The sequence below is a fragment of the Penicillium cosmopolitanum genome (assembly GCF_028827165.1).
Source record: "Penicillium cosmopolitanum strain IBT 29677 chromosome Unknown utg000011l:1.0-3548175.0:1.0-3550911.0, whole genome shotgun sequence".
NCBI lineage: Eukaryota > Fungi > Ascomycota > Eurotiomycetes > Eurotiales > Aspergillaceae > Penicillium > Penicillium cosmopolitanum.
The window spans coordinates 1,783,832-1,797,703 of record NW_026622681.1 but is presented as its reverse complement, the minus strand read 5'-3'; the positions used below and the strand labels follow the sequence as shown (position 1 = coordinate 1,797,703).

Here is a 13,872-nt window from a genome sequence, read left to right as displayed (position 1 = left end):
AACGACTGCGGCGGGCGAAGCGGCCACTTTACGCAATTCCCGGGAGGAGCGACCCCGAGGAACTGCCGGGCCAACTTTCTCTTGTTAACATTTCCCATTGAACTATCCAAATTGCCAAAATGACTGCTCTTCGCTTTGTACGATCTGTATGTGCTTGAGTTACCCTCTATACTTCCTCTTCTATTCCTTTGCTGACAATATCTCTAGGTATGGGAGTCCTTTCGGGCTACTTCGGGTCTAGAGCCTCGGTAAGTAGCATCCCACAGCATCGCAACTACATATAACTCACTCATGTTGGAACTACCAGTCTGCTGGATAATGTAAGCCGTCTATACGGGGATGTTGAATTCTCGGATTGTTGCAAATCAAATTGCTGATCAGATCTAGCTCCAAGTTACTGCGGCACGACCCGGTACAGTCAACTTTGAACTGCTGATCCAGAAGGAGCACACGGTAAGTGCCTGATAACCCATGTATACTTTACCTAAGAGGAGAAGATATTGAGCCAGGACTTCTTTTTTGACTTGAACTCATACCTCATTTTGTATATGCTGTTGTCTAATATTCTATCCTTTCCAGAACCGACTGAATATCCTCCATGGAGGCACCATTGCAAGCATGGGTACATAACTTTAGAAGATCTAATGTTCGATTTTACCCTCTAACCGAATCTATAGTCGATCTTGGCGGATCTCTTGCAGTTGCTTCCCGCGGACTTTATGCGACGGGTGTGTCTACAGACTTGAATGGTAAGCCGATGCCAGATAGCACTCCCACAAGGAATCAAGTCTAATCCCCTGTTCAAATAGTCACATACCTTAACTCTGGGGGTAAAGTCGGCGACAAGATTCTCGCAGTGAGTACATCGGACATTATAAAAAAAGACATTGATGCTAACCTGTGTATAGGAGGTGACCTGCGACAAATGTATGGAATGAAAAGGCAACTTGTATGACTAGTGCTAACGACTCACAGTTGGCAAGACCTTGGCTTACACTAATATCCGATTCACCAACGGCAAGGGTGATGTTGTCGCAAGAGGAAGCCACACCAAGTAAGTCCAGCAACACAAAGTCTTCTTTTGTCTTTGGGTATTTTACATTGACTTTCAAAAGGTATGTCACTTTGGCTTGGAAGGACCCTCAGAATATCGTGGAGGAAATCAACAAGCTCAAGTAAGGAACGCAATACGTGTAAATAGACCTCGGGAGGAATTAGATCTCAATTACTGGCAACCGAAACCATTTGTCTCCTTGGTTGCGTACTTGTTAGCTGTTTAGTTGTAAGAATGCTTGAGTGTCATGCATGGATGTTGCTGAGAAAACAATGATAGGATTGGGAGCCGAGAATTCTTAATTGCAGAATGATTAACATGAAGCCCTCGAACTAAATGTCTTCGGAATCCTCGACTAGGTTGTTGCAATCACTGCATGCAGTTAGTTAGTTACTGTTCGAATTGAAAATGAGGAAAAGACTGACGGTAGCTTATTATTTGGCATAAACCAAACCAAAATCACTGCTGGTACAGATGATGCCAGTGCAGTGTACGTCATAAATCTCAGAACGTCAGAAAACTGAAACAACAGCAGTTAGCTTCCAAAGGCGAACACGGAAGAGAAAAACCCACGGCTAAATTCACCGCAGTGCGCTCCAGAGAGCCCCAATCTGGAGCAGCACTAAGAATTGAGTTGGACAAAGTTTTTATCAACGCTGGTGTTGCCCTCTCGCCGAGATGAGATTCCAAGGCCGATCCAATCGTGTTAGTGTATATGCCTCCGGCAATGCAGGCACCGACACTCGATCCCAGAAATGAGAAGCAAATCACCAGTGCCGTGATTTGTGGCATCTGAGAATGGGGCACGGATATTTGCGCCGGGACAAGCAAGTTCGTTTGCATAATCCCGGACCCAATACCTTGTATAACCTGCACAAAGAATAGTTCAAACATTGAATTCGATGCTCCTCGAAGACGAATCATGACCCCATATCCGATTAGGCGTAGCGTAGCACCTATCACCACCAACCATTTATAGCGACGGGTCCACATCATGAGAAGCCCGGCTATTATTCCCATAAGACATGAAGCGACACCATTTGTTGCATTGTAGAATGTAGCATCTCGGGCTGAAAAGTTTCGCACCACTGTCGCCCATGTGTAAAGGTATGCGTGCGTACAGGAGAAGCCGATGGAGTCCGTCGCGATGAGAAATAGACAGAGGCTGATGGTAGAATTTATGAAATACGAGGGTGGCATGAATGGGTAGCGTGCTAACAGGCACTCGTAGAACGGAAATGCAATCAGCAAAACCACACCAACAGCGATAAGTCCATCGAGATACGGTGTTTTCCACCTGCTGGAGGTTGTCGCAGCTAGAGTGAGTGGTATCAAGACCAGCGCAAAGCCACCGCTGAAGAGAATAACGCCACCAAGGTCGATCTGGGAGCAGAAGTCATAGATCTTCATGCTCTGGCGTTGAACGATGCCCAAACTTTTGGCTCGTGTTTGGTAGTATAAAAGCGTGGTAATAATGAAGCTGGAACCGAATGGCATGAGGATCGCGAACATGCCAATTCCCCAGCGCCAGCCAATTCCATTAACAACGCTTTCGGTGATAAAGCCGGATATCCATGGCGTCACAAGGAAAGGGGTGAAAGAAACTCCAATTGCAAATCCACGCCAACGCGCACTACTGATGTCCGAGATGACAATGTCGTTCATTATATTAGTCCCGGACTGCCCCATGACATAGAATATGTAGCCTGCAGCATACGTGTTGAGGGATTTTGCCGATGCCATGAGAATATAGGAGAGGATGTACAGGCACATGGTCATCGTGTATGTTTGGCCACGGCCGATGACGTTGGAAATTTTGGCAATCGGTGGCTTCATCACAGCAAAAAGCACGGCACCAGCTGTATTGAGCGTCGCTAACTTTGACAGTCCATTGAATGATGACGTCGAGTAGTTATTGTATATGGAGACAGTGGAATTGTCGAGCTCGCTGAGACTGTGGGTTAGCAAAATTCCAGCATGGGAACGTGACTATCGTAGTCACTCACTAGATTATCATTATCATAGCGAGCCTTTGGGTATATCAGCGACGCTTGGCAATAAAGAACGTATGGCATGAAACTTACCCGGCGATAACAAGCCATTTACCTTTTTCACCCCATACTGCAGTTGTAGCCTCAATCCCAGAGACCCCTGCCTCCGCATCGAGTATCTGCCCGCTTACCTTTTCTTTGAAGTTGCCACGACCCCGGGTGTTTTCAACGACTGCCGGGCTAGCATCTGGCTCGTTGGCCCTTGATGGAGCTTGGCTTGGTTTCATGGAAACTTGGCTAAAATTCCTTTTCATAGAATAAGTGAAATTCCCATAACCGTGCGGCAGCTGCGTCCGGGTGATAAGAGAGCGTTCAAGATGGTGCCGGTCCTTGGAGGATCTCAGAGTTGCGTTCACCAGCCGGTGATATCCTGGCCTGCGATACACCAACTACCCCGCTTTCGGTAGATTTTGGTTATGACAATCTCTCACGATATTAAGCCCAATAAAAACCCGGTAGCTCAATTTCTTGGACCGGGGAGAGTCGAGTACGAGGCACTCTTGTAGCAGCCCGCCGGACGGAAAGACCACTGTTCGGGCGTCAGGAGCCATGTATTGGATAGAAAGGAGGAAAGGTCGTCCATATTTACCTGCTTCGTGGTGAGAGTTAGAAGTTCACTTCTATCCCAACATCTTTCTGAGTTGGAATTTGATCTGGAGTTTTTCGCGTTGTAGTCCAACAAGGGCGATGGGGATACCGTGCACCTCGTGGACTAGAAGCCAGCCCCTTATCTTACAATCTAATACCAGATTGGTACACTCCGCTCATGCAAGGCAAAATGAAAATCCAGGTTTTATAATCGGTCCTCACCTTTAGGGCGAGCTGAGAAAGTGGAGCGATTCAAGGGTGAGGATCAAAGGCGAAGAACTGGAGCGAAAAGAGGCAGGAGACCAAACAGGAACGTCTTTAAGAAGTCCGAGCGTCAACGAGGCATCTTGAATATGTCATCTTTTGAGAAAATCGTCATGAGAAACGACGCCTCAAAAATGGGGAGGAAAAAGCAAAACAAGTCAGAAAAACAATAGTCCATAGATCCTCATGCAGCGGAAGCGGAAGTTGTATTTCCCGGATGATCAGCCCCACCGCTTATCCATGGATACGGCCACGCAATGATAAGTTGACAACTACAGTATTCCCTGAGACTGCTTCAAACAGAAGCTCAGAACTATGAGTGTGATGAATATCTAGGAAAGGGACTCGGAAAGAGCAAGGCAGCAACGGGACGGTGATTCAAGATCATGGTGCCGGAGGAATCCAAACAGCATCCTTTAACTAGTAAGAAGACTCGCGGGGGATTTTAAACCATGAAAATAAAAGAGAATGACTTCCTGAAAATTGGACATACGATTTCAAAAGATCCTTGAATGTTTCCTGCATGACAAGGGGTGAAGTAGCTAGGATTCATTTGAAAATGCCTGTTCGCAAACCCCACAAAAATCAGGAATGACTATCTTTTAACTTACGTGGTTCACGAGCCAGCCGGCCGGCACCAATTTGAACATAGTTGAGGCATGAAATTTAGATTGAAATATCTCAACAAAAACCACAAAGTCTCTGCTTTTTGAAAATCCAAGTATTCTACGAGCACTGAAACCTATATATAGTAACACTCTCAAGGTTTATAAGAGAATCCATTCAAGAATCAGAGTTTGGTCTATATAATTGTTCCGTTTTAGTTTACCGTGCGTTGCTACTATTGCCCAGGTGTTTGCAAGATGATCGTGAGCAAACGAGGGCATGTGTGAGAGCACAACCCAAATTAATGGAGCTAGAGTCGTCGCAATGGTGTTATGCTAGCCGTTCCGTTCCGTGACGGATGATTTTATGTTTAAACCGATTGTATATACCTAGTCACGTCCACTGGGCTACGGAATAGGGCAAGACTTTCTGAGGGAAGTCCCTACCCCTATAAGACCTTTTCCATAGCTCGCTCGCCCTGGAGTGAGGACATAGTAACGTTAGTATGACCACAAGTTAATGAAAGGCCCGTTGCACATATCACGGTGCTCTGGTACGTACCTCCAGTACCACATCATAATCTCTCGCCCATTTGAGAAATTGTGGCGAGTTCCGATCAGCCGCCATGTCCATTTCCACGCCGTCGAGATTCGGCGGTGGGCGAGTTGCCATCCGCCTTATCCGCCCGTCCCTTGCCTCCTGTTCCGGCCCATCTGGTAGACTCCAGATATTTGCGTTGCTTGTGGACTGTTTCATGAAAAGGTCGGCTCGCGGCTTGCGTAAGTTGACCCACGCCTTCGTTACAACCGGGATATCAACACCATTACCGCCCGATTTCGACGCCCAGCGCAGCATGCGAGCCAAACTCAAAGCATCTTCAATTCCCTGGCTGAGACCTTGGGCGGCATGTGGTAACATGGCGTGGGCCGCGTCGCCGAGCAGCACGATACGACCACTAGCACTTCGCCACGTACCCAGCTCTGCCCCCGTAGCCATCTGCCATTTCTCTGCGTGCTGGATATGCTCCAGGAATGCTCTCGTTGTCACATTAAAATCAGAGAAACGCGTGCGGAGTAAACCAATATCGGCGGGAGTATTCCAGTTGCCGTCCACCGGGCCCGGATCCGCATGGTTGACATCAATAAACTGCACCCCGAGGAGACCACCGTGCATGGGCCGACTTAAAACAAACCGATCAGGTCCTAATATACCATGCTTGGTTCCTGGTTCGAGCCACGGCGCTATTCGATGGTCCTGGGCGAGCTGAGAGATGGGTGCGCTTGTGAGAAATATAGACTCTCTCAATGGAATTGGGTCGACATCCTGTGCTGGAAAGAGGATTTTGCGGGTAGCAGATTTGATACCTATGTCAAGGTAGGTAAGTCAGATATAAGTACACTTGACGCAGCTTCCATGATGCCAAGGTCAGACATACCATCTGCTGCTACAATTAAGTCCGCGGTAAACTTTTCTCCCTTCGTTGTCCAAAGCGTTGGCTTTGCCCCAAAATCTTGAACCCCTTGCACGGCTCTCCCGAAAAGAAGCTCGGCACCATTGGCAACTGCAAGCTCATGTAGTAACTTTTGTACGGAGGGCCGGTCAGTTTGGAATCTCCGCTCCGCACGTGACAAGGTTTCAGCTGGTACGGGGGTCGCAAAGGGTTTGGTATCCCTATACGACCACCACTGTAGTGCCCCTGCGTCAACACTAACACGGCTGAAAGACTCCTCTGCCCCTTTTAGATACTGGAGTGCCCTAACCGCCGCTGGCTGGATTACTAAGGCGTGGCCAAGGGGCTGTGTATCTCGTCGCCGCTCGAGAACGGTAACACTATGGCCCTCTTGCCTCAAGGCCGTGGCCGTGCAGAGACCAACAGGACCAGCCCCTATGACAACTATCTTCATGCGTGAATTTGCTGCAGATAAAGCCATAATAGGTTTTCGGGATTCGCAGCAAGTTCGTTGTAATGTATCAAATAATAGTAGGTGCCGAAAGCTGGATAATCACCTTTGCCAGCGAACAAGTCCTAGATGACTCAGACTGCCGGCCAGCTCGGAGTCTCGGATTGATATATGCATCCGTCCCCTTAAGAAATTTACACGTTTTTCACGGTCACAGTCCAGCCGGGCCCTACCCTGTTACCGTACTAATTATCAAAAAAGATCCATTAGCTACCACACTGATAAATCATGACAGGAATTAGACCCCTTTGGGCTATACTTTTAAGCAACATCACCTATCTATCTCAGAGTGCCTAGTGAAGGAAGATTCAATAAGGAATGCTATAGCGTAAGTAAATTAGTAGGATATAAACCTGAGTATTTCATAGAGCAATTGATTTAGAACAAATTATCATAAAAGACGTGAAAAATAAGATGAAATAAGACATCTAGATAGAGGATTGAAATTGTCACGTTACAGAACATGCTATGCTTGTTAGAGTGTTGTTTATACCCGTAGGGGTGATGCTGACTTAGTACATAATGCCCTTGCTCTAAATTCAGATGCGAAGTAACTAGAAGTCCTCGGACCGCCGTTATTTCTAAATGATGTCTTTCTAATTCTCCAGTAAACTCTTCAGAGTATCAACGGGCGACCTTTTTGGGGCAGCAAGGTCCAAAATCTCCTGGCTGGTGGTAGAAGCGGAGCACTTTCCTTCCCACGCTGTCTCGGGGGCCCGTTTGATTGAGTAGATGACATTTTTTGATTGCTTAGATGCCGCATATTGGTAGTCGTAAAGCATGTCGATGAACGAGACATCTTTATAACTTACGTCTTTGACAGGCGCACCAATGTGTTTCTCAATCATGTCGACAACCTGCTTTCCATTGATGTCCTCTGGTCCATTCAGAACGTACTTCGCCCTGTTGTGCTTGGAGATGTCATCTTGGGATAAGAGATGAGCTGCAATGACACCGATTTCATCAGGGTCGATAATCCCAATAGGTGCATCCTCTGACAGAATCAGACGTAGGGTATCCTGCTCTCCAGTCTTGCGGTATTTTTTGATGAACTCCGCAGCTGGCGACATGACAAGTGGCGAGAAGATATTCGGTTGAAGAGACGTCCATTTTAAATTATCAAACTCGGGCGAGCCAAGTAGAGTCTCTATAGCCCAGTGTTGTCGTGCATAGTAGGCAGGGCAATCTGGGCGCACGTTCGGAGCCGTTGTCGAGATTCGCACGACATACTCAATGCCAGCGTCGAGGGCGTTGAAATAGAAGGTGGACTCCTCGGCAAATTGGTTGGGCTCGTTGTGAGACGCAATGAAGGCCCTAACAACCTGGTTCTCACGGAGCCAGTCGGCAGTGATATCAACCCAATTCTTCTCGACCACTTCGATTCCGGGTATCTTGGCTAGATCTTGCGCTGCCGGACTGCTTGAGGAGCGGGTAAGGGCAATGATTCGATGCCCGGACAGGGTACCAGTTGAATGAATCAATTTTGGCAGCGTTTGAGCGACAGCTCGGCCAGTGTTGCCGGTGGCACCGGCGATGAGGATGGATGGAGACATGGATTTGAGGTATAAGATGTAATTTAGTTCGTACTGAGCTGTAGGCCAAATAGCGTGGGCAGCGCTGGGTACTTATACTCGAGTTTTGTTTTTATTATTCATGAATAGTAAGCCCAAAAGGACTTAATAATGGGTTGTAAGTACCAGAGGACAGGGCTCCTGTGGCGAAGCCTACCGGCCTCCCACAGGCCGGTATCCCACGGAACAATCGATGACGATCTATGGACCGGCGAAATTCTTGTGGGATACCGGTGGGATACCGGTGGGATGACGGCCGCCATGAAGTCAATTTGTAGCCAGAACAACTGCGCAAACAGGAGGGAAGTTGACTTTTCATTTTAATGCTACAACATCCCCAATTTTATGTGCCTCCCAAGTCTCAGGGCCAGGTTGGCTGATAGAAGGTTCTGGCAGCAAAATTGAATTCCTTCAGATTCCCTAAGCCTTTGCGCTGAAGAAAGATTTCGCCGTTCAGTGTAAACTCCGGTGAATTAAGAACAATAATTTAATTTAAACTCTAATTTCCCGAAATCTCTTTCTACATAAGTCCAAAGGAGCTCCAAATGTCATACCAGCATGTGGTGACGAGCTGACAGTATCATGCATTGTCTATACTATGCATCACAGTTATCGAAATTCAAGAACGCAGAGTTCTCATCCACTGTCATGCATAAGATAGCAAGCTTCGAAGCGCTGTTTCTTACTCCGCAAAAGTAGGCGAGTCCATAGTCAGCAACTCTGGCTGCTCGAGGAGAATCAAAGGCCCCGCCACAACACTATCCTCAGTAGGAGCATGTGGCTTGTTCGCAATGGAGACAATAATCAAACCAGCGTCCAAATCGAATGCTTTCGGAATAGTAACAGAATTCTTCTTCGGGTCGTATGGAACGCTAATATTGTTGAGGCCATGGAAGAAGACGGCATAGTAGTTCTCGGTTGCGTTCCAATGAGGTTTGTTGTTCTTGTCGGTGTAACGGAAGCTGATTTTCGAGCCTGGGTGGCCAGTTGTTCCAGTCTTATTGACGAATCCCATCTGCGGCAGGTTCTGGGTGGGATTCGGATAGACAGGATTCTCGGAGGGACAGCTGCCTGGGATGACGAATGCGTTGGTCGCGTCCAGAATCTGGTTTGGATAGGGGTAGGTAGTGTCCGAAGGGCCGGAGAATGGACCGGTGTTCCATACGTCAATAAGAGACCAGGTATTGTGTCGACTCTCGACGGTCCCGATGGCGAGGAGAGCAGACTTTGAAACAGTTAGACTGGCATCAAGGACAAGCCCTGTGAGATAAGCCATGCTAGCCGTCTCAAGGTAGGTCTGCAATGATAGCCACAACAGAGGCTCAAGCTGCGTTGTCGAGAACCCATATTTGCAAGGCCCAGGGGTAACTGAGTTATCGGAAATCTGATCTTGAAAGATACGAACGTGTCCCGCTTCATTATCGCGCATTTCAACGATTCGCTGATATGTTGTGTTGGGATATCCAAGATCGGTGAAGCTGGATGTATTGAAAGCTTCGACAGCTTGTTGGTAAAAAGAATAAATAATCCACTCCGCGGCCAACAAATTTTGAAAGAGAAGGTCATCGGCACCTGCAGGCCCTGACCCAGTTTTGGGGAAGACTTTGGTATAGTTGCTCGCGAGAGGTGTTTTCTTGCCCATATAGGTGCCGAAAAGAGGCGACTCTCCAGGGACTGCCTTCTCGGCATCTTTCAGTGGGGACGTTTTTGAAGTCGCTGGAAATGCAATTGCAGGCAGCACAGCTGCCATAAAGGCAACCGATATTATAGAGAAATACATTTTGTATAGTTGAGAGAGGATTCCAAGGTACTAATGCGAGATGTGTTTGATTCAGAAAATTGACTTCAGAAATCAAGAAGGCTTTATATATCCATTTGAAGAGACTTGGAGCTGTACTGCTTCAAGTTGTATACAACTTGAATATCGTCAGCGGCTGGGGCTCGTATACACAAGCATCTGGATTACTGCATCGAGCAAGAAGAGCGGACCAATCAGGGACCAGGCCACCGGCGATCTATTAAAAATCCTTGGAAGGATGGCCTGGATTACTAGTAAGGTATAGCGTCCATGTTCTATTTTCTATTTCTGAATCCGACTATCGGCCCTCCCTGCCGGATATATGCAATTGTTGGTAAACTGCGATTGGTGAATCTTATGTATCGTGAGTTTTGGCCAATCGCATGTGGGGCCTCGCTCAATCGCCCCTATGTAGAAAAGCAAGCGATAGTGTAAACATCTAAGCATCAAGCTGAAACCAAGGCGAAGCCTTATGCGCCCCCATCAAAGCTTAGTATGAGCTTGGCCCTGCCGGAGTCACGGATATTGCGGCACAACACAGGAGCGCGAAGTGGACCCCAGTGACCCCAAATGTCATAAGAAGCTGCACCGCCCCCACCTTTTGTGTCGTGGTCATCGAATTTCCCTACCGATGCTCGCACTTACGTTTTGGACCCCACCACATCACCAATAAATGGCACATGAAGCCTTATGATTTTGTGATGGTCCATTGGCTTGGGTTTCTTTGTAATATCCCCAAATATAGCCACCGGCCTATGCCTATGCTCCTCTTCTATTACCTTCTCAACTTTAGCACACGGCTAATCGGACCACCCCGAGAGAAATATCAATCACTATCTTCAAGATGCCTCCTATCACTAAATTCTGGCTCAGTACCCTCAAGAATGAGCAGTCCGTGAACTCTCCCGTCTTCCTCCAATTCATTTCAGAGATCCTCGACTTCTGCGCATCCCACAGTGGCCCGGGATCCGGAATGCATGCTTTTTATCAAGATATCAACAATCCGTCTCGATTGTTCATGATCACAGGGTACCCGTCTCAGGAACTAAACACCGCGGCCGACAAAATTTACGCTGAGGAGTATCTTCCGCGTATGTTCGATTATGTCCAGCATGTATGGCTGAAACAGCTTGACATGGATATTACCACCGTACGTCTGGATGAAAAGGTAGTTGTCGCGTATGGCAAAAATCCTTCTCAATGGAAAGATGAAAAAAAAGGCTTTGGAGGGTGGGATGTTTGGCCTAAAACTGCCCAGGCCGAGAAAAATACCCAAGTCGAAGGAGGAAATCAAAACTTTGAAATCGCGGCTGACCAGGTTTGGGTGCAAATTTCCCGCTTGGAAGACGGAAGTGCAGACCCAGCAGAACCCACAGAAGGCGAGAAGCTATATCTGCACAAAGTCATGAGTCGATAAAAAGAGAACAGCTTGGTGACTGTTTCTTCTACAACCTGAGCAGTACCTCGGAAATTCAACTCCATCCAAATCTTGCAGATACAGTAGAGCAGAGTAGTAATTATTAGTGAAACTTGAAGGTCTGGATAGTGTTGCAGGTTTCAAGGGCAGTATTGAGCAGCTGGGGTCTCCACGAGTGGGCTGACCATCAGTATCAGACTGTCTACTCTCCTGGATATTTTATACATTCACATATAATCACCATTTTCATGGTTCTGAGCTCACCAAGTCAAACGGGAGCTTTCTCTTCTACATTAGCTCCAGTCTGCAATCAATTCTGGTTGTGGGAAGCGTGGCGCAAGGTAAATGATGCGCCTTTGTGTTACATTTGTCCTTTGAAATTAGTGCTAGTATTTAGTGTTAACTATTGCTCTCAGGGGTTTTCCCTCCACGACCATCATCATCCATTATCATTGATTTCGTCTCATTTTGGCCCGCCCCCGCCACAAGCTACTAGTACTGGTATTCCTGGGCATTTCGAGATGAGGTGTTAATATTGACAAATATTGATATTGCTACCGTGCATTTAAGGAATCCAAATATATAGATTTCACAAGACTTAACCGATGGGAATGTCAGAAGACTTGTGATGAATAGTACATAACTTGAGGACGCAGTGAAGCGGGAAAGAGCGGAAATCGAAGTCGCTGAAGCCCAGCTGGCAATCCCACCCCCATTAAATAATGAAGGGATCCACGGCTATCTAAATTCCCTGGCCCGTCTTTCTGCAACGCATTCACACAACGCAATCCGTGCGAGCGCAAGTCGAATACTATGAGCACTTCAGTAGCATTTATGCTGACAACTTTAGCACTACGCCTTGCTACGACTTTGGCTGCATTATCCTTCCCTTGCTTGCCCGACTCAACCAAGACCAGAGTCTTTACGACTCTGTCAAGAATTTGTGTTCCACGGGGACAATTCATGGACTCATTCGTGATGCAGACATTTTCGAACCTATCGAATTTTTCGTGCAGGCCTGTGAGGGCTCTACGAGCCAACTGACCGCTGACTTTATCTTGAGTTTGGCTTTCCTTAAAACTAAACTACTGCTCGACCTGATGCCCCTAGATGCGGCCACAACTACTCTCGGTCCCAAATTTCCCCAGGAAATCCTGGACCTAATACTACTAGGTGTTCCGCTCAGCAACGCGGTTACTGATAATCGGGCTATCATGGATAGCAACGACCGCTCAGCGAATATCACCAAGTTATCGAGCCAAGTCGATATGCTGTATTCCATGACTCACAAACAGAATCAAAACTTCTGGCAAAAGCTAGCCCTTCATGATCCCAATGATCCTCTTATTGACATACCTACGCCTGAGGAAATGGCAAATAGGGGCCATGGATTCGCTAGAGGCTTGTTCCTGCGGCATTGCTACAATTGGTTTCAAACACCTGGAGCCGTGGGCTTTATCAAGCGAAAGCTTGAAAGTTGAAGCATCCACTTAGGCATCCACTGCGTACACATGTATCTAGTTCATCTCAGCTTCCTTCTTCTTCTCCTCAAGCTATTACTTTCATCGAACCGCTATTACTTCTCCTGTAGCGTATGCTACGCCGTATGCTGATCTCTGTGAGTATCTGAACATCCTCACAGTCTCGACCGGATAGTATCTGTTCTGGCACTAACTATCTCTAGTTGCTTCTGTTTGCTCTTTCTCTTCTTCTCTAAGCTTCTTTCTTTCTTTGAACTATTACTAAAGTTGCCTAGTACTGCCGTATCTTAATCTTTGTATGATTTATTATCCTTATATGGACCCTCTTCTATTGCTGCATCACTCCCTCTTGGCATACATTGCCCCGTCTATGCTTTCAAGCTTCTGTCATTTTCACTGTTTTTGAAGCGGAAAATGAGAGTTATATTGATATTTGGCTACGGAAGAGATATTGTGATAGACAGATGCCACAATGCACATAGCCCCAACAGTTCGATCATTGACCAACCTATGCCAGAGGAGGTGCAGTCATAACTGCACTATCGAGCCCAGTTGATATGTTGTATGCCCTACCTCGCAAGCAGATCCAACGCTTCTGGCAGAACATGTCGCTCTACGACCCTAATGATTTTCATATCCAGGAGGATACGCCAGAAGAACTGGAACAGATGGATGAGAGCATGGCTATTACTGGTTTGAGACTCCTGGTGCTGTGGCTCTCATCAAGCAGAGATGTAGAGATGTAGAGATTTGAAGTTTAGGTTCTATTCATGCTATAACTATCATTTTATAGCTTTCTCTCTACCTCCTTCATCCAACTCTTATCACACGTTTCATGCCATCTCTTGACGCCTCCTATCCTTATATTCTACATCCAACCGCACAGTGCCAGATACTGTTTCAGAGATGGATAGTAATCTATATAATGAATACTAGCCATCGAGCGGAAATTTTCAAAATATATTGAATAGAAGATTCGGATAATTACGGATGGAGTGGGATTTTGAAGCCGGTGCAACCCAAAACATCACGGTTCGCACCCTGCAATACAGAATACCAAGTTGTTTGCAAGGGATACAGG

The 13,872-nt window shown here is 46.9% G+C and overlaps 7 protein-coding genes across 7 annotated transcripts; 3 read left to right on the top strand and 4 right to left on the bottom strand.

Moving 5' to 3' along the window:
• Window positions 1-119: 119 nt before the first annotated feature.
• N7509_012168 (PaaI family thioesterase) lies at window positions 120-1,179 on the top strand (the record flags this gene model as incomplete). Its single annotated transcript, XM_056636805.1, has 10 exons — window positions 120-146; window positions 208-248; window positions 308-320; window positions 388-453; window positions 580-622; window positions 678-749; window positions 810-856; window positions 909-927; window positions 976-1,054; window positions 1,116-1,179. The coding sequence occupies 10 exons, from the start codon at window positions 120-122 to the stop codon at window positions 1,177-1,179; spliced, it is 471 nt and encodes a 156-aa protein (XP_056482835.1).
• Window positions 1,180-1,558: 379 nt separating this feature from the next.
• N7509_012167 (major facilitator superfamily domain-containing protein) lies at window positions 1,559-3,332 on the bottom strand (the record flags this gene model as incomplete). Its single annotated transcript, XM_056636804.1, has 2 exons — window positions 1,559-3,002; window positions 3,139-3,332. The coding sequence occupies 2 exons, from the start codon at window positions 3,330-3,332 to the stop codon at window positions 1,559-1,561; spliced, it is 1,638 nt and encodes a 545-aa protein (XP_056482834.1).
• A 1,679-nt stretch (window positions 3,333-5,011) lies between these two features.
• N7509_012166 (FAD-dependent oxidoreductase) lies at window positions 5,012-6,467 on the bottom strand (the record flags this gene model as incomplete). The annotated part of the gene is made up of 3 exons (XM_056636803.1): window positions 5,012-5,041; window positions 5,125-5,927; window positions 5,999-6,467. 3 exons carry the CDS (start codon window positions 6,465-6,467, stop codon window positions 5,012-5,014), a joined length of 1,302 nt encoding a protein of 433 aa, XP_056482833.1.
• A 653-nt stretch (window positions 6,468-7,120) lies between these two features.
• On the bottom strand, window positions 7,121-8,077 carry N7509_012165 (uncharacterized protein; the record flags this gene model as incomplete). Its single annotated transcript, XM_056636802.1, has 1 exon — window positions 7,121-8,077. One exon carries the CDS (start codon window positions 8,075-8,077, stop codon window positions 7,121-7,123), a length of 957 nt encoding a protein of 318 aa, XP_056482832.1.
• Window positions 8,078-8,777: 700 nt separating this feature from the next.
• On the bottom strand, window positions 8,778-9,875 carry N7509_012164 (uncharacterized protein; the record flags this gene model as incomplete). Its single annotated transcript, XM_056636801.1, has 1 exon — window positions 8,778-9,875. One exon carries the CDS (start codon window positions 9,873-9,875, stop codon window positions 8,778-8,780), a length of 1,098 nt encoding a protein of 365 aa, XP_056482831.1.
• An 862-nt stretch (window positions 9,876-10,737) lies between these two features.
• Window positions 10,738-11,310, top strand: N7509_012163 (uncharacterized protein; the record flags this gene model as incomplete). The annotated part of the gene is made up of 1 exon (XM_056636800.1): window positions 10,738-11,310. One exon carries the CDS (start codon window positions 10,738-10,740, stop codon window positions 11,308-11,310), a length of 573 nt encoding a protein of 190 aa, XP_056482830.1.
• A 2,038-nt stretch (window positions 11,311-13,348) lies between these two features.
• N7509_012162 (uncharacterized protein) lies at window positions 13,349-13,537 on the top strand (the record flags this gene model as incomplete). The annotated part of the gene is made up of 1 exon (XM_056636799.1): window positions 13,349-13,537. The coding sequence occupies one exon, from the start codon at window positions 13,349-13,351 to the stop codon at window positions 13,535-13,537; it is 189 nt and encodes a 62-aa protein (XP_056482829.1).
• Window positions 13,538-13,872: the final 335 nt, after the last annotated feature.